Source organism: Micrasema longulum, unplaced genomic scaffold, assembly GCF_059751315.1.
Source record: "Micrasema longulum isolate JH-2025_06_02 unplaced genomic scaffold, ASM5975131v1 h1tg001617l, whole genome shotgun sequence".
Taxonomy (NCBI): domain Eukaryota; kingdom Metazoa; phylum Arthropoda; class Insecta; order Trichoptera; family Brachycentridae; genus Micrasema; species Micrasema longulum.
Genome location: NW_028278798.1, coordinates 73,920 through 96,273, shown reverse-complemented (window position 1 = coordinate 96,273; position 22,354 = coordinate 73,920). Strand labels below are relative to the sequence as shown.

General features: G+C 31.4%; 1 protein-coding gene across 1 annotated transcript; it reads left to right on the top strand.

Moving 5' to 3' along the window:
* The first annotated feature begins 1,459 nt into the window (after positions 1 to 1,459).
* On the top strand, positions 1,460 to 15,522 carry LOC148274601 (putative Ufm1-specific protease 2). Its single transcript, XM_088236891.1, has 10 exons — positions 1,460 to 1,597; positions 1,774 to 1,998; positions 2,491 to 2,715; positions 4,509 to 4,679; positions 6,846 to 6,945; positions 7,030 to 7,176; positions 7,274 to 7,396; positions 9,902 to 10,178; positions 12,066 to 12,319; positions 14,084 to 15,522. Exons 1-10 carry the CDS (start codon positions 1,559 to 1,561, stop codon positions 14,293 to 14,295), a joined length of 1,773 nt encoding a protein of 590 aa, XP_088093017.1. The 5' UTR covers positions 1,460 to 1,558; the 3' UTR covers positions 14,296 to 15,522.
* The last annotated feature ends 6,832 nt before the right edge of the window (positions 15,523 to 22,354 follow it).

The window sequence follows — 22,354 nt, the reverse complement described above, 5'->3', positions numbered from 1 at the left end:
TTAAAAAGGAAATATTTAAACAATCATACAAAAATTGTACCAAATGTGTAAACATTTTGCAAAAAATGTAACGTACCCGTATTTAGTTTTTTATCAAAAAATATTGTTAATAGACTGATTTTTATTTTTCGAAAAAAATAATGTTTAATAAGCGATTTCAATGATTTTGCAATTACGAATCACCTAAGGGTAAGATTTTAAAATAGTTTATTTCTAGGTTTTTTATACAAAACTTATCTAATTTAATATACCCACAACTAAAATGTAATTGATTATTATTTGTTTTGAACATTCAGCGTAAAAACATTTCAAAATAGCAAGTGTTTTGATTTGTTTGATTTAACATTAGTTTATTATTAAATTGTTCACCCTCATACAAATACAACAATAAGAGTAAAAACAGAAAACCAAAAAAGTACCTATGCACAATGTTTTTACTTTTAACTTTATTTTGCATTCTTAATTATATTTTTAGCACACCATTTGTATTGTTATTTGTTCTAATTAGTTACATTTAAAATATAACAAACCAGTTTTTATTATAAACATGATTTATTTGCTTACTTTATTGGATCTTACGAGAAGATGTAATAAATTATACTTAAACATTTGGTACAAACACAAAAATGATATATTATAATAAAATACTTTTTGTCAAACATTTATGTTTTAACTTGTAAAAATAACCGATTCACATTTGTGATACAGTTTCATAAAAAAATGTGCTTTAATTGAAATTTTTACAAAATGTTGTTTAATTTCTTATGAGTTTGACAACTTTATTTTTATATTACAATACTTTTATTTTAAGCATTCTCTATTGAAAAAAGAATAACCATTCCCTTCTCGCACCTAATGGTGCATAGGGCACTGCATCGGTACACAAATCGCAGGGTATCTGGATCATTTTTGTTACATGAAGGTAAGATGATCAGTCTTACGCTTCAGGTACCAGTCTATGGACTATGACATATCGAGGCTTCACTGACAGAATGCATTAAGTCGCATTTACAGATTTTTAAATGCTTTCAACGTATCATTTCCCCGACGATTTTTTTTTTTTTTTTAAACTATAAAAGAATAATTTTTGTGCTAGGTGAAGCAGATAATTTGAAATCAACGTCTTACACCTATACTAAAAAATATTTTAAATATATGAAGACTGTTGACTTAATACGTTATTTCAGTATAATGCATTATGTCAGTATAATCTTAATATTCTGAAGTGAAAACATCCTTTTCAATAAATATTTCATATCAACCAGGTCCGGCATCGAACCCGAGACGTCTTGCGTGGTAAGCAAACGAGCTGACCATTACACCACGAGGCCGAGAATCAGGCTTTGTAATGTATCCTTACATTTTAAAAATTTTCTTGATTACACAATAAAAATGTTCTCCAACATTCCCCTACCAAATATTTCGATAGGTATTTTATTGTCTATGTCAAGTTTTTGAGCGCTTATGTTGGTTTGCTTTCCTTTAAGATATTCTATTTTGTCTATGGATTACTTATCGTAGTTTTTTCTATGGACAGTTGGCAAGGAAGTCATTTAAAATGTCACCACGTCTTAAAATTTCGTCTTATGTTATTGAGGTAAAGTACTAAAATAACAATTATTTGCTGTTAATGTATTATTTTAAGCATATTTGTCCAATGATCTATATATATGTTTTTTTTTTTAAATATGTTCACCCTCCATATGTCACTTGGGCAAAGTTTTGGTATAACATCAAACAAATGATTTCATTATTTATTATTTTACTTTTCAGAGATTGCTCAAACTCGACACAACTGTAAGCAATGGCTGTTTATTCGGGCTAATGTACGACAGCACTTTACTAGTGCTAGGTTTTAATTTGGAATTGGATGATGAGTATGGGATGCTTACTTATAATGAAGTTCTCTTGAACTTCCCCACAGAAGTAGAATTATGCGGAGTAATTAAGTTTTCGAACCATACAAACTCCGAAGCACGTATCAAAAGCATTCTGCAGGTATAAAAGTCACACAATTTAAATATTTTAAAATCTATTCATATTACAACCCAATTTCACCAACGCATGAGCAAGGGAGAGTATTACAAAGCTGAAAATCCATTAAAGAATAAAGGCTTTCTTAACATAAGCCAAGGAAAAAAAAACATATCAGGTATGTGTGAAATGTATGATGATTGGATGCATTGAAACTATTAACGAATATCAATTATCCTTTTTTTTAACATCAACATTTCTATTATATATAGTGTCATTCTTCCATAGTCCAATATTCTTGTACATGACATGTAAAGCTTTCATATAATACTAATATAATAACATAATAATTTCTACATACTGTTATACTACTACATATTTTTTTTGTAGTAAATTTAAAGAAGATTTATCTCAATGTAAGTGTTTTGTTATTTTATGGAAGAAAACCTACCTCATTGTGCTTAGGGTTGTTTTATGTTTCATGTTTTTATTAAATATTCAATCTATCAATTACAGAATGTTGATATGACTGATAATCCTCTAATATTGACGTCATCATCCGAGACGCTTAAAGCTCATTTTCTGATCCACGAGCGCCTCGAAGAGACAGAGTATGAAGTTTTATCCAATGAAGAGATTTTGAAACAGTTTGTACATCTTCGACTCCAGACTATTTTACCCTTGTTCTGTGAAGCGACATCTCATGGAGTAAAAGAAGCATTACAAAGTAAAAGGAAAAAGGTAAACTTTTTTTGTAAAAAGTATTAAAAATTTTTAACCATTTTAACTAGTTGTAGATAACTGTGTTAAAATATGTGTACCAAGCTAGCTTCGATCCTCGGTCTTCTGCCCATAAGTCTGCTAAACTACCACTAAACCACAATGCGATTCAAAATTTAATAAAACTTAATGCTTAAAAAAAAACATTAACAAACGTGATTATAACGATCACAGAAATAGTGAGATCTCGGATGTCATGAGGAAACATTATTTGACATTTTAGTTTATGGTTTCTCTATACATTTATTCTCTCTTATAATGAGCTACTTTTTGGACATGCCGAATAAAAATATTGTCAATAGTTGTAAAATTAGTAATAAAATCCAAACGTGGGCTAACTTAGGACCGATCCCGCTGGGTATTCGGATTGTGTGTAAATAAGAAAATGATGCCTATTATTACTTTCTTTTATGTATCTTTCTTTAGAGAATTTTATTATACTTAGATTATTTTTAAACTCTTCCCTTACAGTGCCAAAAACATTCTCACGTTATAGTGCTGTGTAGTCTAGTAAAAATGAGAGATTTTTCATTGGAAAAATGAAATACTCTAAATATGAAATACATATAATCACGTTTGTTAATGTTTTTTTTTAAGCATTAAGTTTTATTAAATTTTGAATCGCATTGTGGTTTAGTGGTAGTTTAGCAGACTTATGGGCAGAAGACCGAGGATCGAAGCTAGCTTGGTACACATATTTTAACAGGCACTTGCTTCAATTACTTATAGTTGAAGTCAAAAGTGATAATATTTCAAATTTAATTGTTAAATACACGAAAAAACCATAAGCTCACACTCGCAGCGCAGAAGAGAGGTCCACCCTTGACGAAACTCGGAGAGCTACTGTGGCGTACTGTACTGACGTATTGGCAATTTTGCAATTTGCTCGTGTAACACATGATTTTGTCTCTCCCTCTCAAATATACCTGTAGTATTAAGAGTGAGACATACAGAGTGTGTGAGACAATAATATATTATTCGGTACACTTTTACTTTATCTGCGTCGTGACATGACACATCGGTAAACTTTCGAATGTATTTGCGATTCATCTTAGATTTCTGATAAAATGCTTTTTCTGTGCCCAAGAAGTATTTATTGTTTAATAAAAAAATACTTAAACTTATATGTAAATGTATAACGGAGGAATACTGAAAATTTCAACACAATTTTTATTGTATTAAAGAGATATCAATGTTATTAGATGCAATATGCACTAGCTTCACATCACCAGAAAGGGAGAGTTCAAGAGACTGCAACATATATTGTAAAAATGTAATATTAGTAGTAATACATAAGTATGTTACAATGCATAATAAAGGTAGCTGTTAAATATAAAAATCTTATTAAAATTCATTGCAACAGAGAGGAAAAAAAAATTGAGAAGAAAATATGGAAGTCTAGGCATTTACAGGGTTTATGACCTGTCGTTGGCAGGTTTCAGTAGCCACTTTACACACTGTGTAACATTCACCATTCTGCCTAAGTTTGAAATGCCTAGACTTCCATAATTCCTTCTCAAAAATGTTTTCCCTCTCTGTTGCAATAAATTTAAACATGAATAATGTAAATCCAGCCAGTCTGCAAGCATTTGACATGCTCAAAACATTGTTATAATAATCTTATCATTGGATTAAATTGAAAGAAACAATGAGCAAACAGATATTGGTACCCAGAAACACATAGAGCCGAAGAATTCATTGAAGGATGTAGTAGTGTTCTTACTTACAAAATAAAATATGTTTTAAATTTTCAGATTGCCTCTGGCCAAGTATCTTTCCACTTCCCAGGAACTGATGTTTACCTGATTGGTGGCGATGTTGGAGTAGGTCTATGCGGATTGAATGATGACCCTTCCATTGAGGATTTACTAAACCAAACGGATGTTGATCACCTCAAGAAGAAGAAAAAGGGTGTACATGATTTTGTAAGTATTGTTAAATTTACGATACCTTACTGAAGTTTATTAATTATTTTTTTATTTTAAAATATTAAAAATGTATTTTATATCGGATGAAAATCGCATCGTAACATTGCTCTTCTTGTATTTAAAAAAATGGGTATTTAAGGAAAATTTGGACTTCTCTTCATACAAACGTATTCCTGTATTTTCTTCCCAGATTATTGCACTATAGCAGTGATTTTTTTTATAGACTTTAGATATTTACTATTGGCGTGTCTCGTTATCGTTTTGCTTTTTTGATAAATTGTTTGTTATCGGAGCAAGGACCATCCAAAAACCAAAAAAAGCGCCCAATACTATCTGCCATCTTAGGACGTACGGTATACAAATATGATAAATAATTTTGAAATAATGCAAATGGTACCGGCAAAGAAATTTTTTCTGAGACTGGTTATGAATAAAAAAATCACATTGTTTCGGGATGCGGAAAACAAGATAACGAGCCTAATTTTGACAATTTTAATTAGGCATAATCAGTCCAACGCACATAGGAGTATTTCCCAGCAAAAAACAGGCATAAGTAAAATGTATTAAAATCGTAGCTGACATGCTACCGGCGATTTTAGCAACCCACCACTATCACAAGGACGTCCCTTCCGTTGGTTGTAAGGCAGCGGAAACATTTCTCATTGGTCCCTATAAAACTCCAAACAACTGTTAATGGCAAAAAAAAAACAGTAGTGTTGCAAAACCCATGCTTCTCAGCAAGATTCTGCCGACCTATAAGAATAAGATTCATCCATGAAACAGTTATCACAATAAAGGAAGAAATCGGCTATGTTGAAGATCAAATAAAATACCTATTTATGACTGAAACAACCATGAAAACTGGCGTTGCTCTTAAAAACAAGCATGTTTTAGCACCAACTATTGTAGAGGCCAAAATCTGCAATTCAGTGACAGACACAACCTCAACTATGCGCTCTTATATTTGTGGAGACTCAAAAAAAAATGTTGACAAAGGAAAGAATTTAATCCCGATGTTTTTAGATTTAGAATGTCCATTTTACATGCAAGAATCAGGTTTTTTTTAATCTCTCCATCTTTCTTATAAACTAAATGATATCCTAGAAGATAATGCGATAAAAGTAAAGGTTTGGAAAGAAAACGACTATTTAAAAGCCATTCAAGGAAGAAATGGGTCTACTTGTTGATATCTCAAATTCCGAATCCGGCAACACCAATGATGATAACTCTTCCAAGAGATTTTTTCCAAAGCCAGAAATATATTCCCACATTACTGGCGTAGATTAAAGGAAAAATATTTAAAATTATTCTAGAAACAACAAAAATAGAAGCTGTAAACAAAGTTGTTTTAATTTTAATCATCTAACTTTATTATTACCATTTACTTAAATTAAATATTGAAATTTTCTTTAAAATTGACAATATTTGTACTAAAACTTTGATTGTCAGCTAGAATCAGACTTGCTCATTCCAAAAATAACCTGACTGAGTGTATTTTACATATTTATATGTATGTTTTAAATTATTTATATGAAAAATTCGTGCCACAACCAAGCACTATATTCAAATACCAACGACAGTCACATACCTCGAGACGATGTATGATAATAAAGTCTAATTAATTTTCAACTGCAAAGTTACACACCACAATCAACACTTGTGTTACAACTTTGACATGCTTGCTATTCAATCTGCTAAATGTTTAGTTTGATTATGAAAGTTTGGTGAAATAGCATTGTATATTAAGAGGATATGCGATGGGAGAGCGATTTGATGAGTAGGTATTTGAATATAGTTTCTCTGTCACTCTCTGGGAGATGCCTCCCTGGATACTGAGCAGAAAAGAAATGCATGTCGGACTTTTTATGCCTAACTAAAATTTATCAAATTGAGGTCTCGTATTCCCGCCGTCCCTTCCCCAAAACTTAACAGGTTTTGATTTTTTTTAAAGAAAAAGTATCATAATTATATGTTCTATACTGTACGTCCAAAGACAGCAGATAAAACAAGGTCCTTTTAAGGGTTGCTGGATGGTTCTAACTCTATAATGAGTAAAAAAATCATCGGTCTAAATCCAAGGAAAAAAACGGGAATACGTTGGTATTAAGAAAAGTCAGACCACGCGTCCTCTTAAGCATAGTATAATTTCATGTCTTGTTTCAGGATATCATTCCAGTAGATCTTGTATTGAAAACATCCCGTGACTTCATTTCTGATAAATTAGTTAAGACTGCTGTTAAAATGATGTCTACACAGGGAAAACGTGAGTTTTTACTTTAAAAACTACACACATAATCGATAATGTTAATTTATTCTTCTATATATAGATATGTTATTATTTTTCCAGCTGCATACTGTATTAAATTACCCCTCAGTGTTGATTCATTGGCAATGGCACATCTAAGTACGAAACTAATTCCACTTTACAATATCCTTGTGGAAAGTGCTTGTCGATCTTTAAGATTACTTGAACATAGTTTACTTGAGCAACTAGGTATGTTTAAAATTTAACTACATATATTTATCATAGGAATACAGTTTTCTATGTTAGTGGTGTAAAGTTATTCTTCATGAGTTATATTTATTTTTAGGTCAAGAAGGTATTGGCGACGGAGCAGGTTTAAGGGTACCAGAAACAATTCATTTTTTGCCTAACAACTGCGGTCACTTTTTTACTAGAATTGTACCCAAAGGTGTTACAGAAGAGTCTACAGGTATGTATTTTAACGGGCATAAAACTGTTAAAGGAAAACGGAACATAGTCTCTCACTGATTAGTTGTATTAGTTACAGAAATAAGTCAGTAGGCATAAATAGGTCAGTAATATCCTTCAATGAGGAAGTTCAGTGGTTTTTTTATATTTTATCCTTAATTAATAAACTCAAACTAAGCCAAAATTTAAAAAATATGTATCGTATTATCAACCTTATGATTTTTTAAAGTTTGATTTAGAAATTATTCTGGCTGTGACATTGCAAATTTTCTTCGATGAGTTGTCTCGATGGGTGAGTTGACTTCCTGGTAACCGGAAATCTAACACAACACTATCATTGGTTGATTTCAGAGAACTAGTGACGTCATTCAAAGTAGTTAATTTTTATCAATTTTTTCATACATTTTAAAGAAACTTCGCCACACATAAATTACTGTTCTTCCATTCTTTTTGTAAAATTCAAAATATACAAATTCTTCAAAATAAGGCAATGACGATTATACTAAAAAAAATATATATTCTAATTTAGAAAGAATGCACAAAGAAATTGGCTTGCTCACAGTAAAGCAACAAATTAAATATAATGTGGCAATTTTTATACATAAAATAATTAAGGGGATGAATAAAATAAAAACAATAATAAAATTTAACCAACAATGTCATACATATGAAACAAGAGGTAAAAAAAATATAAGATTACCAATGAGGAAAAAAACAGAATCTCAAAACTCATTGTACAAGGGATTGAAGCTGTACAATGAGTTACGTGAAGAAATAAAAGAAATATTTCAATTTCGGTGGCTTTTTCAACAAGTTGTAAATAACTCACTATTAGAAAATGGAAATAAGTTTGGGGTAGAGTGGGGTTGGAACCTGGGACCTCTGATCCGTGAGTGCAACACTAGCCACGGGACCACAACCTGATTCACTGTAAACATTGGGATATACTCAAAACATTCATTCATTATGTTTCTGATCCTTTATTTGTGGTGATATCCTCATGTGTCTATGTCAACTAACTGCTCGTCCCATCTCAACACAGGACTTTAGTCCCATGGAGTTGGGACTTATGTCTCAAATAATGTACAATAAACTTATGTATGTAAATAAATAAATAAAATACTGTTTATTTATTTTACTAAAATTCTAATGGATTTCTTATAAACAGCATTTCCAAGTAAAATAATTAAAGACTCACCAAGTTAATTGATATTGGTGGATGGTGGAATTTTGTCAGAAGTTGTTAAATTCTAAGCAGTATTAGTGGTGCATCATACCATTTCCATTTATCTTTATCTGCAACAAGTTATAAAATATTGCCATTTAATCCAAAAAACAGTTGTCATACGTAGAAAGAGCATAATATGTAAAGGAATTAAAATAAACACTAGTCAAATCAACAATATTATTCTGTCTAAATGCTTGTAGACAAAGCTGGATTCCTATCCGTCAAAATTGAAATCTATTGCTACCGAAGGAAAACATTTTTTAAAAGGAAATTTGGAAGTCTAGGCATTCTCAGGCGCATGCCATGTTCCAGCTCTTTTACTTCACAAAAGTCAACAGTGAAAGCTCTCCCTCCACATGCCATGTTTTAGCTCTTTTACTTCACAAAAGTCAGCAGTGAAAGCTCTTCCTCCTCATGCCCAAAAACCGTTTTAAAGACCCAAGGGTTTATCTATAAGTTTTACTCATACTAAAAAACAAACCTTTTTTTGGGAGTTACTTTTTAAAATGTCAATTTCAATAAACTGCTTTCATTGCCCTTTTCCTTGTGAGATTGGCAAATTATATAGACAGCTTAAGTTGGATATCGCCATTCTTCCTCATGACCATATTGCGATTACATGAATGGTAGCAAAAATTGTGTTTACTTGTATTAAATTCAGTTGCGAAAATCCGTTTCAATTATTCTGTTTTATATAAATTTAATATCATCAATTTATATTATTAATATCATTATTTTGAAAAACTATTTAACTCCAATACTCTTCATACAAGTCACCAAAAGGTAAATCTGAAAATCACGCAGTTGAAACCGTTTAGAAGTCAACAGGTGGAATAGTTGAGGAAATGTAGCTGTTTGTTACACAGTCTGTAAAGCGATCACTTAAACCAGCCAATGACAGGTCATAAGTTATGTGAATGCCTAGACTTCTATATTTTCTTCTCAAAAATGTTTTCCCTCTCTGTTGCGATAAATTTCAAACAGTAGTTGCTTCATTTCTTAATTAATGAAGTCCGGACACTTTTTTCATGACATGAAAAAAGTGTCCGGACTATGTTTTGACGGTGTTTTGAAGTGGGTCAATATTCTATTGACCTACTTCATAACACCACAATGCATGTTAATACAATACGAATGTTATATAATTTATTATAAACATTGGTTTATAAGTTATGTACTTAAATTCATTGCTTGCTTTATGTTAATGCTAATACATGTAAATATAAACAGCTTCATCAAGTTCAAATTATCTAAATTGTTTCTTCTTATTCATTTTAGAAACAGATCGTCAACTCTTGCACCAGCAACTGGGTATTCCAACACATTGGCCCTGCTTTAGGCGTGGAAATGCTTTTCCGTTTGTGAAGCAACCGCCGAATCAGCCAATAATCAACCCCCATGAATTTATCACTACACGTGTCGGTACCAAACCAGATACCACAGTAGCCCTAGTTCGAGGGAACTACACATATCATCATTACATGCAAGATAAATTTGACGATAGTGGTTGGGGATGTGCCTACCGTTCTCTTCAAACACTTTTTTCCTGGATGAGGTGAGTGTGTTCACATTATCGTTTTTGCAAAATGTTATGTGCGACATCGTATTGAATCGAAAGCAATACTTTGGACTTAGGTTCATTTATGACGATGAAAAGGATGTTTATTTTCTTAAGGTGTTGCATTTTTTCAAGCCGTTAACCGCAGACTCCAACTATTCATTTTCGGCAAATCTTTTACCACCGAGCTATTTCTTAAAGTTGAAAAAGAGAAAACAATCCGAGGGGGCTAAATCTGGCAAATAGTGTGCATGAGGAAACAATGCGAACTTAAACTCGTTGATTTTGGCCATCGCGACAACGGATGTGAAAACGGGTGCATTGTCTTGATGACACAACGCTTTCTTTTTCGCCAAATGCGGCCATTTTTTCTTGATTTCCTCATTAAAATGCTGCAATAAGTTTGCATAAAATATTAATCAATCAAAATTATCCCATGCGCATCACAAAAAACTGATGCCATAACCTTGCCAGCAGATAGAACTGTCTTCGCCTTGTTTGAAGCTGATTCTATCCTTGCGTTCCATTGTTTTGACTGTTCCTTCGTCTCAGGTCTGAAGTGATGGACCCATGTTTTATCCATAGTTATGAATCGATACAAAAACTCAGCTTTATTGCTGTGAAAATTTGCGGAACACTCCGATTGAAACATCCTCACAATATTGTGTCACTTGTTCTATTGTGAGAAAACGCGGCACCCATCTCGCGCACAGTTTTCTCATGTCAAAATTTTCAGTTAATATGCGATGTACCAGCAAATTTTTTAAATGCTTACCATTTCTGCTAGCTTGCGCACTTTCAGTCAACGGTCATTCAATACCATTTTGTGAATTTTCTTCACCATTTCTGGTGTGGTCACCTCATTTGGTCAACCACTGCTTTGTTCATCTTGGCAGCTCATAAAGCCTCATTTAAAATCTTCCACCCAATCTTTTATTGTTGTAAACGAAGGAGTAGAATCTACCTCGGCTTTGATATTGGTTGGACTGAGACCTTTCAAATGAAAGTATTGTATCACATAACGATAACCAATTTTTTTCGTGTTTACAAATTTCCCGGAACTCTTTCACTCTTGATGTCTTTTAAATAAATACTAAACAACATAGTGTCTTGAAACTTCAAATTAAAATTTTTAAGGTTGGTACTTTCGACCATAGTTTTTTTTTTCAAACAACTGCCATCTAAACGTCAGGTCGGGTACTTTTGGGAGATTCCTCGTATCTCTTTACCTAAATGCCACAGATTTATTTGAAGGTTTTTAACTTTTACCATTTAAAATCTTGTAAAGGTAAAAATATAAACTATTGGTTTTATTAAACAAGTTTGCGGTTATGCCAGCTATAACTGTCAAAATTGTATCTCTCATTTAGGAAATGACTTGTAATGATTTATAGCCGTCAGTCCGAAATAAATTTGTACTGAAAAGACGGCTATAGCCTATGTGAAACTGAAGTAATTATATAGTAGTAGGAGATATTGATTTATTTAACTTTTTGTACATAATGTTATTTGTGCATTGGCAGGCTTAATGCCAAATGGCAATTTCTTCCAAGCAACCAATTAGATATTATGTCTCTACAAAAAACAGTCATCAACAAAAGTGTGTTAATCATATAAGATTCATTTTAAACCATCAACTACAGTCCAATCGGAAGTGAAATATTAAAAAAAAAAAAAAATTATGTTGTGTCCCATGAGAAAAAAGTGTCATCTACACGCATATTATTTATGTATATCATGCATTACCAATATAAATGCTCGCATAATAATGATTGTTGTCTCATGGCAGCCCTTCAGTTAGTCTTTTGTGCGTCTGATCACCAATCAAAAACCAAACTTTTGTCAAGTATCATAAATCAGTTGTGTAAACATTTATTTTTTTAGATTTCAAGGCTATACAGAGGAAGCCATTCCAACTCACAAACAGATACAGCAATGTCTGGTTAAAATAGGAGACAAAATATCTTCATTCATTGGTTCCAAGAACTGGATTGGATCAACTGAAGTGTGTTTTGTGTTAGAAACTATGTTGGGTGTTCAATCAAAAATGATTTTTGCAAATTCTGGGCAAGACCTACAATCTTATGGACCGGAACTTGTATTCCACTTTCAGCGGCATGGATCCCCTATCATGATTGGTAAATACAACTGCTGTTTTTGGTAACTCAAAAGTATACAATTATAATTAAATTAATTTTGTATCAGAAACTTTGCATATAGTATAATAATTATAATAAATAGTTAAGCAGAAATCGCACCCCACTATCAAGGGTGCCATAAGTAAAAAAAACTTTATTTTGAGTTAATTACGACAGTGAATAGAATTTGGAATGTAGTACACCGCCAAACTGCCATAACGTTATCGGAAATCCATCACAGCGTAACTCAAATTTGATCACTTTAGAGGAGAGAGATTAAAATGCTATTTGTTTGTACGTTCAGTAAAATGATGTTTTATTTCTTTTTTTATATTTCAATCTCAATTACTTTCTTCCGTTTTTACTAGTAATATTTTAATATATTTATTGCCTAATAGCATAATCGGATGACTTGGGCGGTGAAATTACATACGCTGTGATAGATTGCCATCGACGATAACTAAAAAGTTAATTACATGTACAGAGTGCATGATGGGTACTGTAAACATATTTATCTATAATCTTTCAAAATCATAAAGACTCTTAAAATACAAAATATGGCAGTCATAACATTTATTAAGTGTCAAAATTAACAACTAAACATATTTTTTAATTGGTAATTGTTGTTATTGAAAGTATATTTATTTATTTATATATACGCCTAGTGGGCATTTTTAAGGACATATTTATACATAGAAAATTATTATAAAGAAAAGTAGAAAGGCACAATGGTATATAGTAGACTTTGTGGGAGTGGAAGCGGGAGAGAGGTGTTTATAATTGAATTTGATTCAGTGATCGTTTGAAAGAAGACAACTTGTTATCAAAGAAATCGAGACTGGTATGTTTGTTGGCAGACCTAAGAATTCTGGGCATAGGGGATTATATTGCAGTATAATTATTGTTTCATATTAATCTGTGGTCAAAAAATCTAAATAATGTCAAAATCTTCAGTCGTTTTTCTCAGTTTGATATATTTTGACTTATCGTCGCTTCAGTTTGTTTTTGTCCAAGAAACCAAAACACAAATCTGCAGAAATATAGCTTTAAAGTTTTTTTTTTACAAAATAGAAATAAATAATGACCACAACCTAAGACAAAATTCATTAAAAAAACCCCTTAAACAATAAAAGAAATAAAAAATAATAACTTTAATTTTATAAATAAAGGCTTTTTCAGAACTCCTGTACACTTAACTCAATTGTGTTAAAAATGGTCTGTTGGACAAAAACTAACTAAAGCGACGTTGTGGCAGTCTAAACAGAAGGGCTGTGATATATCTCCACACATTTACATAGTTATGTCATCTAAGGAAACACTTTTAAAACTAATTGAAAATGTGAAAGAAAAGAGAAGTGATTAAAACAAAGTCAATAATTATTAATCAATCTAAAAATGTATTATATTCAATATAAGGCCCAGAGCCTTTCAACTATGAACTGCCTACCTTCAAACAATAATCATATAGAAAACTATGGAATAAAAAATAATTTATTCTTTAAAAATGAAGGCATTTAACTACATGCAGTTTTTTTTTTTATTAATATAGTATGTTTTTTAGTACACATGTATTTAACTTTAGGATTTCGTATTTTAAATATACTTAGGTACTTGATTAAATACATTTTTTTTTCTGCATTTTTTTTTCTTCATAAAATGAGTTTTTTTTTTAAATTGTTGAAATATAAAAGTTCTTTTATATTTTATTTTACCTATGCAGATTCTAAATTCCTTTCATCAGCTGAAATTATTTATACATTTCAGGTGGAGGAGTTTTGGCTCATACAATCTTGGGCGTAGAATACAATAGTAACACAGGAGACATACGATATTTAATATTAGACCCTCACTATACTGGAGCAGAAGACATCTCCGTTGTAACAGGAAAAGGCTGGTGTGCTTGGAAAACTAATGATTTTTGGGACAAAACTGCGCACTATAATCTATGTCTGCCTCTCGTTAAACCTTGTGTCTAAATACGCAAAGCAGCTTTAACTATTATTTTGTAAAAAAATATGCATTTATTTGAATTAAATTGCATTTAATCTAAACTACTCATAGATCAATGTATCAACAGACTTATCTTGTTAGTCAAATAAAAAATTTGTTATCTTGGGAATCTAAAAACACAAGTCAAAAAAGTGAAATTGTGTTATCTAGTATATTCATTTGAATTTTTATGCAAGAATTAATTTACTATTGAATTTTGCTGTATATTACTTTTTTAATGCGGAAATGCCCTTATTGAATTTTGATGAAATAAATATACAAACACGCTAAACATTTTCATGCTTATTAACAATAATTAAATAGAATTATTAGTGTCAAAGATTGCCTTAAAGGCACTGGTTTTTTAAAATTATTTTTTTATACTGACTCCCTTCAAAAAAAAAATATTCATTCTTCAGAATTTTACGTATTTATTTTTAATGTATTTATGAGAAGAGTAGAAAACATGTTAAATCAACATTGCAGATTTATATCAAGACATTTTTATACAATAATGTACAGGAAATAAATTATCAATATCCACATTCCTTTCTCAATTTAATATAAAAAATATTGTTATGCTCAATCATTTATTTTTACGTATCATTCTTTTTGTTGTACATATTAAATAGTGAGGAAAATAGATTTATTATATAAAAAAAAATATAAATTTATCAACTATAATATTCGTGTTTATTTCTAGCTTTGCATATTTAATTTATTAATAATAATTTGATGAAGGAAAAAATAAAATCATTCAATAAGAGATTCTATGCATGGCAGCCATCTTTATTGTTATTTATTTGGAATTCCTTTTCGGTATTTTATCCACACTTTATTGTGCCACATAAAGTGGACACTTCACCTTCATGTAATAGATAATTGAAATATACTACATTTTGTGTTCCAACGCAATGCTCTATGCACCATCAGGGTATTATGATAATGTTGATTATGTATTGTTGTATGTTTGTGCTACATAAAATGGTGGTTTAATAAATGCTTTCCTGTGTAACTTAATATCATTATCCTAGGTAATGGGAAAGTCATAATATTTATTTAAGCATGTACTATAAATATTTTTCGTATTTTTGCAATAATTTTATCTGCATTTTATATTTTTAAGGAATGACTGGTATTTGTATGAACATAATTATTACGAAAATGTACATCCAATATATAATTGTTTGTAAATAAAAACTTCAAATAACTCATACTGTTGTTTACTTAATCAAACCTAAATAATTGCATAATATTTTATGTCAGTCTATTTTATTTTCCAATTAGAATAAATTAGTCTGTGGTTGTGTGTTCGCAATACGTAGTATTAATATTATATTTTTTTCTCCGACTGATACATGATGGAATATTCGGTACTAGGTTGATTTAGATCTCAGATAGGTATTTCAGCCCTTTAGGCCTTGAAATGAATTTTTTGTTGCTCAGAGTGGTTTAAAAATTGGTAATAAAGAAGAATTCTTCTCTTAAAATAAGGCTACCACAATCGTATAAAATATTTAAATGCATATATCAAGTACTTATCCACACCAAAAAATAGGTTATAGTCCTTAAAATGTAACATGAATAGAATGACAGTTGTCAAAAAGTGACGACATAACTTTGTAGTAACGTCTTTGTGTATACGTTATGTATATTCACACATGAAAAATCATTTGTATCTGGCGTGTTCATTTATTTTTTTAATACAATCTTGAAACATAAATCAACATTAATATATAAAATCAGCTTTAAAACCAAAAAAAAACTAAACTAAGCCTAATTATTAACGACGTTCTTACAAGGTTACATCATTGTGCAAAAACGTTAGAGATGGGACAAATTGATCAATGTAAATTGATTGAATAAAAAAATAATTCATTTGATGTTGTTCATGAAAAAGGTATAAATGTCTCATTTTTTTATGAATAATTGTGTTAAACACACTATTTAAGGCTTGTTTTTGCGTTTTTTATATCAATTTTTGGAAACAGAGTTTTATGATTGCATAAAATAACAGATAAAATCGATTTGATCAGCGATCAGTAATTTCCCATTACTAATGAAATCAGTTTGACAGCTGTCATTCTAATCAAGCTATATTTTAAGGACTATAGTAAGCAATAGAAAGTAGGGCTTTCACTTGAAACTTGAGATTCTCGAATTTCGAATCTCGAGACATTTTTAATATCGAGGCTCTCGAGATGCTTTTATCGAAACTTCTAGACAAGCAGTGCGACTCTGAACGCTCTCTAGGGGGTAGAGAATGCATTGCTAGCACCTAATTTACCTACTAGTTACGTGCTAGCGACGCTTTATATGACCAAAATACGACCTGTATCGAAATGAGATTATCCAGCAAGCACCATTCCTTGCCTATGATGGACTTTCCTAGTAACATGTGTAGTACAATTCTGAATGCTCTGAAAGGATAGAGAATGCATGGCTAGCGCCTAATTTACCTACTAGTTACGCGCTAGCGACGCCAAAGAACTACAAGATTCTTTTCTCGCACATAGATATCAGTCTTTCTCCTATGTCCAGTTCCTGGAGAATAGATGCATTCGTACGTCTGGCCGTTCACGGAATCCGCAGCACTCGCCGCCAACACCACATCTCGAAAGCTTCGATTTTTTCTTTTCAGATTCCCTCAGTGTCCAACACTCCACACCGTACATGAACACTGAGAAAACCAAGGCCTTCACCAGTCTCTTTTTGGTATTAATGGTTATACTACGATTCTTCCAGATCTTCACCAGCCGACTCATAGCACTTTTGGCAATACCAACACGTCGCCGTATTTCACCTTCACACCCACTGCCATCGCTGATGAGAGAACCTAGATAAATTAAATTGTTGACTCTTTCTAAGTTGCGCAGTAAGGATAATGGCGCTACTTTATTAGCTCGATCAATGATCATACGCTCAATGATAATAATTTATACTATTTCTTAAAAAAATAAAATCGGTTCAGTTATGGGGTGCGGATATCGGAAATACGAGACCTCGATTTTAACGCCTTTTTCGCACAATAACGGGAAGACCTATGCGAGAGAGTGGCAAAAAAACTATGCTCAAATACCTATTCATCAAAATGCTGTACCACCGCCATATCCTTTTAAGTTGCAATCCTTTTTGAAAAAAATAAATAGTGAAAAAAAATAGACATCGTTTTAGTCTTCGTTGTAGGAGCGGAGCGGTAGTCAAGTTTAGAAAAAGAGAATAAAATATATATTTCCTATAATATTATTATGAATAACTTATAAAGCGCCATTTTCGTAGTATAATCACCTCAATCTTTGTCACGTTAATCCATGAAAACTTATTTTAACCCAACCCGAACTTCTCAGTCTGGTAAAATGATTCTAACAAATTCTTATCATGTGATGACAAAATAAATAATAAATAAGTTGTCTATTTCCAAAACCCGCCATCTCCCTATGGCCACCATATGATATTGTAAAAATAACATTACTTAAAACAAGTCTAAATATTTTGTGGGGTTCTGGTAGCAACATTTTGAATTAAAAATTATCATTTCTTAAATTTCAATTTGGGTTTCCAGTCTCGACACAAATTTGTGTAAAGGGTGGTATTTCAAGAGCTCTCGCGGCCGTATCATCTCGCGTACAAAATACACGAGAAAAATTGTTCTCTCGTGCCGCGAGAGCGGTTCAGAATAGCACACCCGGAGACTGAGACATGACTCGGAAACCTTGAAATTTAAGAAATGATAATTTTTAATTTAAAATGTTGCTACCAGAACCCCACAAAATATTTAGACTTGTTTTAAGTAATGTTATGTTTACAATATCATATGGTGGCCATAGGGAGATGACGGGTTTTGGAACTTATTTATTATTTATTTTGTGATCACATGCTAACACGAACACAAGACCGTTCCAGATGGAGGGAGACTGTCCACAGACGAGCCATACCTGGAGTCAGGCGTAATCATCATCCTCAGACATGACGCAAAGATTGAAGAGATAAATTGTTGTTTTTTATTATTAATACCTTTTCTGTTTTTCAAAAATATTTATCATATTTGTATACCATACGTCCGAATACAACAGATTAAACTGGGCGCTTTTAAGGGCTTTTGGGTGGTTCTAGCTCCCATAATAAAATATTTATAAAAAAAATAAAAAAAACATAGGCACACGTCAATTGTAAATATAAATAGTGTGTAAAAAAACATTGTTCTAATGTCATAATCCCCTTAACTTTTTAAGGCACAGCTTTTTATTTTAATAAAATATAATCATTGCTTTTATTTCTTTGTACAAAAAAATACTAAAAATAGAATTTAAAAAATGGAAAACCAGGTGGTATAAATTTGACAACCACCATGCCGGTAAGGAAGTAAATAACTATTTAAATAAGTCAGAGGCTTATGTAAACGAAAATATAATGTCTATATTGTATTATCAATGTTATAATTAATATTCACCACGGTTCTAGTATAAAAAATAAATTAAATATTATGTGGTACGTTTTTTATATCACTGTGATTTGAAGAATTAAGGTACATTCTGATTCATAAGCAGTGCGCTTGTCTCCACAGTAATACACGAACGTGTTATCTTATTTTTGTTATTCTGTTTTATTAGATCTGATTGTCGCTCAAGTCGAAAATGGAAATCGGGTGAAGATACCGAAGTCCGCCGTCAACTATTATGCTTAAGTTCCCGGATTCCATTCCTGGCAGGATCGAAGAGAAATATTAGTTGTAAAGCTGGCTCTCTACTGCAATATTTTACGGTGCCTAGACTGGAATCTGTAACGTAAGTTTGGTCACCATACCCTCCATGTAAGGAGCACCAATGCAGGGTCTTGTGTACCACTGGGTACGGATAGGAAAATGGCGATGATAATAAAAATAACTAACAACTTTATTATTAGATTCGTCGATGGCGACCATGTGATACTCCTCGTGCAATGTTGACGTAAAAGGCTAAAGGTTTCAAGCGAAATAATGATTTTCGATATAAGGCTACCACGAAATTCCATTACTAACTGTCACCGACCGCTAAAAGCCAATAACCGTTAAAAATATTGCCGCTGTCGTATTAAAACCTTTTCTTGCCTCAAGAAATATCTTCGAACCTTCATATACCGAGAGAATAACATGGAGAAATTTTGGTCATGTGCCGGCTTTTCTGGGAAAACATTTTTTTGATAACTACCTCAAAATAAACAACTTTTTCACAATAATATTTTTTCTTAATAAATAGGCCCCGCTATGTCTCCACTTCCATATTCCCTTATCGAAAGGTTCTCTATCTGCGTTGAATTATTTATTTAAATATTACAATAACATTTAATTGTATAATAAAAATATACAGGTGCATATCTGAATTTAGGGGAATTAAAAAAAAATATATATATATTAGCGTTCTTATAATTTATCCAAATATTTCAATTTTGTTGGCCATTTTCAACGAGTTGTAAATAACTCACTTTAAGAAAATGGAAATCAAGTTGTGGTAGAGTGGGGTTTGAACCTCGGACCTCTGGCTTGTGAGTCCGCAACACTAATAAGATAAGTAAGATCAAAGAAATAAACAGTTTGAATTAATATACATCAATTTATGTACGGAATACAAGTAAAATTTATTTATTTGAATATACGAGTAGATTATTATTATTATCGATAATTTATTTACAGCCATTTTTGTGAAAATAACATCACGGGTGCATTGTTTTTTAAAAATCGCAAGAAAAACTTTTATAAGTTAGGTATAGTAATTAATTTTTATCCCAGAATCTTTCAATATAATCTTACGAACGTATTAGATAACCGACCTTGTGTTTCTATAGGCCCTGTGCTATAAAAAGACGTAAACAAAAATAATAAAGTGTTCGAGTAGGGTTTTCATCTGAATATTTTCATTTAAGTTCGCAACACCTTCAATTAGCCAACAGTCCAACACTAAAATTTACATTTTATATGATTTACAACGATAGCTATGTATTGATCCGTTACAGTACGTCTAGTGTTAGAATTAGAATTTCGCAGTTTTAAAAGATTCAAGCTTTGTTTCATGCTTCACGTTCGTAGAAATTATGTACTTACCTACTATTTTTTTCATGTCAAAATTGTTGGATTTTATGTGATATTGTTGAAGGAAATGAACTGGAATCGTTTATTTTTCCATACACCTATTTTCATTTCAGTGACCGCGAAACAAACCAACAAAGGGGTATGTATTTAAAGCGTCAGTTATTTGAGGGTTCAGCTGTCTCAAAATATTATACTCAAAGCATGACCAGAACCCAAACAGTAATGGTTTGAAAATTCAACCATCTGTTAGCAATTTAAATGAAGCCTGCTGAATTCACAATGAATTTATTGAAATAATAATCCTTCTATTGTACGGTAAAGCAGGTTTTATTTGTAATTCTATAGATATTTGCAATTTAAAATTATCTGAAAATAATTCATGTATGGCAATGTTCGTATGTGTGGCCTCGATGGACTGAATAACTACTAGATCGATTTACGTGCGGTTTTCAGTAAAATGATGAGCTTTGCCATGGGCATATTTGTAGCTTTAAAAATCTGCAATCTGTTTGGTAGAAAAAAGTTAGTAGCGTAAATATTTTATTCATCGCTTCCAGGGTTGAATTCGATGAGAATGTATGCACAAAATAATGGAAGGACGTTATTTTTTGTGTATATAAAAAAAGTTTGTTTTTGAATGTTTAAAAACAACATTCACTTTTTATATTTTTTAAAATCTTATTCGTGTTAGCTTTATAGAAGTTTTCTTTTTAATTGTACGTATATTTTTAAGAAATTTTAATAATTAGTAAATGTTTTAATAATAATTAGATATAAGTTAATATTAGGACATTCATTTATTATGTTTGTAATATTTTAATACAGAATAAAAATAGAAAAAAGACCCTCATCAAATTCTTTCATTCAATTCCTTATAATTTCTACCCATTAAAAAAAAAATATTTTCCCTAATAATTAGATAATATTAACTGATAATTAATATATTTTTGAAAATCATATTCCTATGTTATGTGCACTCCTGTTGGTAGAAGAGCAGAGATTGACGTTTGCAAATAAAATTCTTTATTTATTCTGTATTTTGGAATTAAAACATAAACAAGTACTTAAATACCTACTTTAATTCAATATTTGAATTTGAATTATTTTTAGATTTAGAATTCAATCATAAGCAAGTACCTAGGTTCCTATTTATCTACGAAAAGTGACACCATTTTTTCCTTTTATCCGAACAGTTTTTACACGCTTTCACGTACAATCAGGCATTTGGGTTTCAAATTAAATATCAAGCTTATGTCAAAACCGGCTGGCGGTTAAAGAACGAGTAAATACGCATCGGCCATGACTAAGCGTTTGGGCACGAGTTAGTCATAATTTTAGAGGGATCAGGATGCGTCTATGTGCACTAATAGGTCAATGGTTTTATTTAAGAAAACCGAACCGGTTTCTTTGGTTTCGTAAAAGCATTATGAAGCTAAGATTGTAAGTATGCTTAGTAATGTTTTATCTCGAGAGGAAACGCGGTCTTACTTTTCTTTACACAAACGTATTCACGTATTTTTACCCTGGATTATGGCACTATAAATATTTACCATCGGCGTGTTTCAATGGTTTTGCTTTATTGATGAATAAACACACGCCAAACATAAACAAACACCGCCAGAGACACAATATTTTAATATCAATGATGTATAAATCTGTAAATAAATTATCGGTTATGGCTCTACTTTGATACAAATTGATTTGTTAGCATGCGTCGCACTCCAAGTATAAACACAAGTTGGTCCATGATTATAACACCAGGTTTACTAGTAAAGAAGGGCTAGCTGTTCCTAGATATTGCAATAAATATGGCAAATGGACAAAATATGACTATATGATAAATGAAAATACAATTAGAGAAGTAAACGAAATACGTGACTTGGGAATTATTTTGGACTCAAACTTAAATTACAATAGTCATATAGAAACTATAATTAACAAGGCATACATAATGACTGGATTTATCATGCGGCTGTGTAAAT

What these genes read in the sequence shown, in the direction of transcription:
- LOC148274601 (XM_088236891.1), top strand. Translation starts at nt 1,559, where the DNA reads ATGTCACCACGTCTTAAAATTTCGTCTTATGTTATTGAG. An exon ending in GTATCAAAAGCATTCTGCAG is followed by an intron (nt 1,999 to 2,490) that starts GTATAAAAGTCA and finishes TATCAATTACAG; the next exon opens with AATGTTGATATGACTGATAA. An exon ending in AAAAGGGTGTACATGATTTT is followed by an intron (nt 4,680 to 6,845) that starts GTAAGTATTGTT and finishes GTCTTGTTTCAG; the next exon opens with GATATCATTCCAGTAGATCT.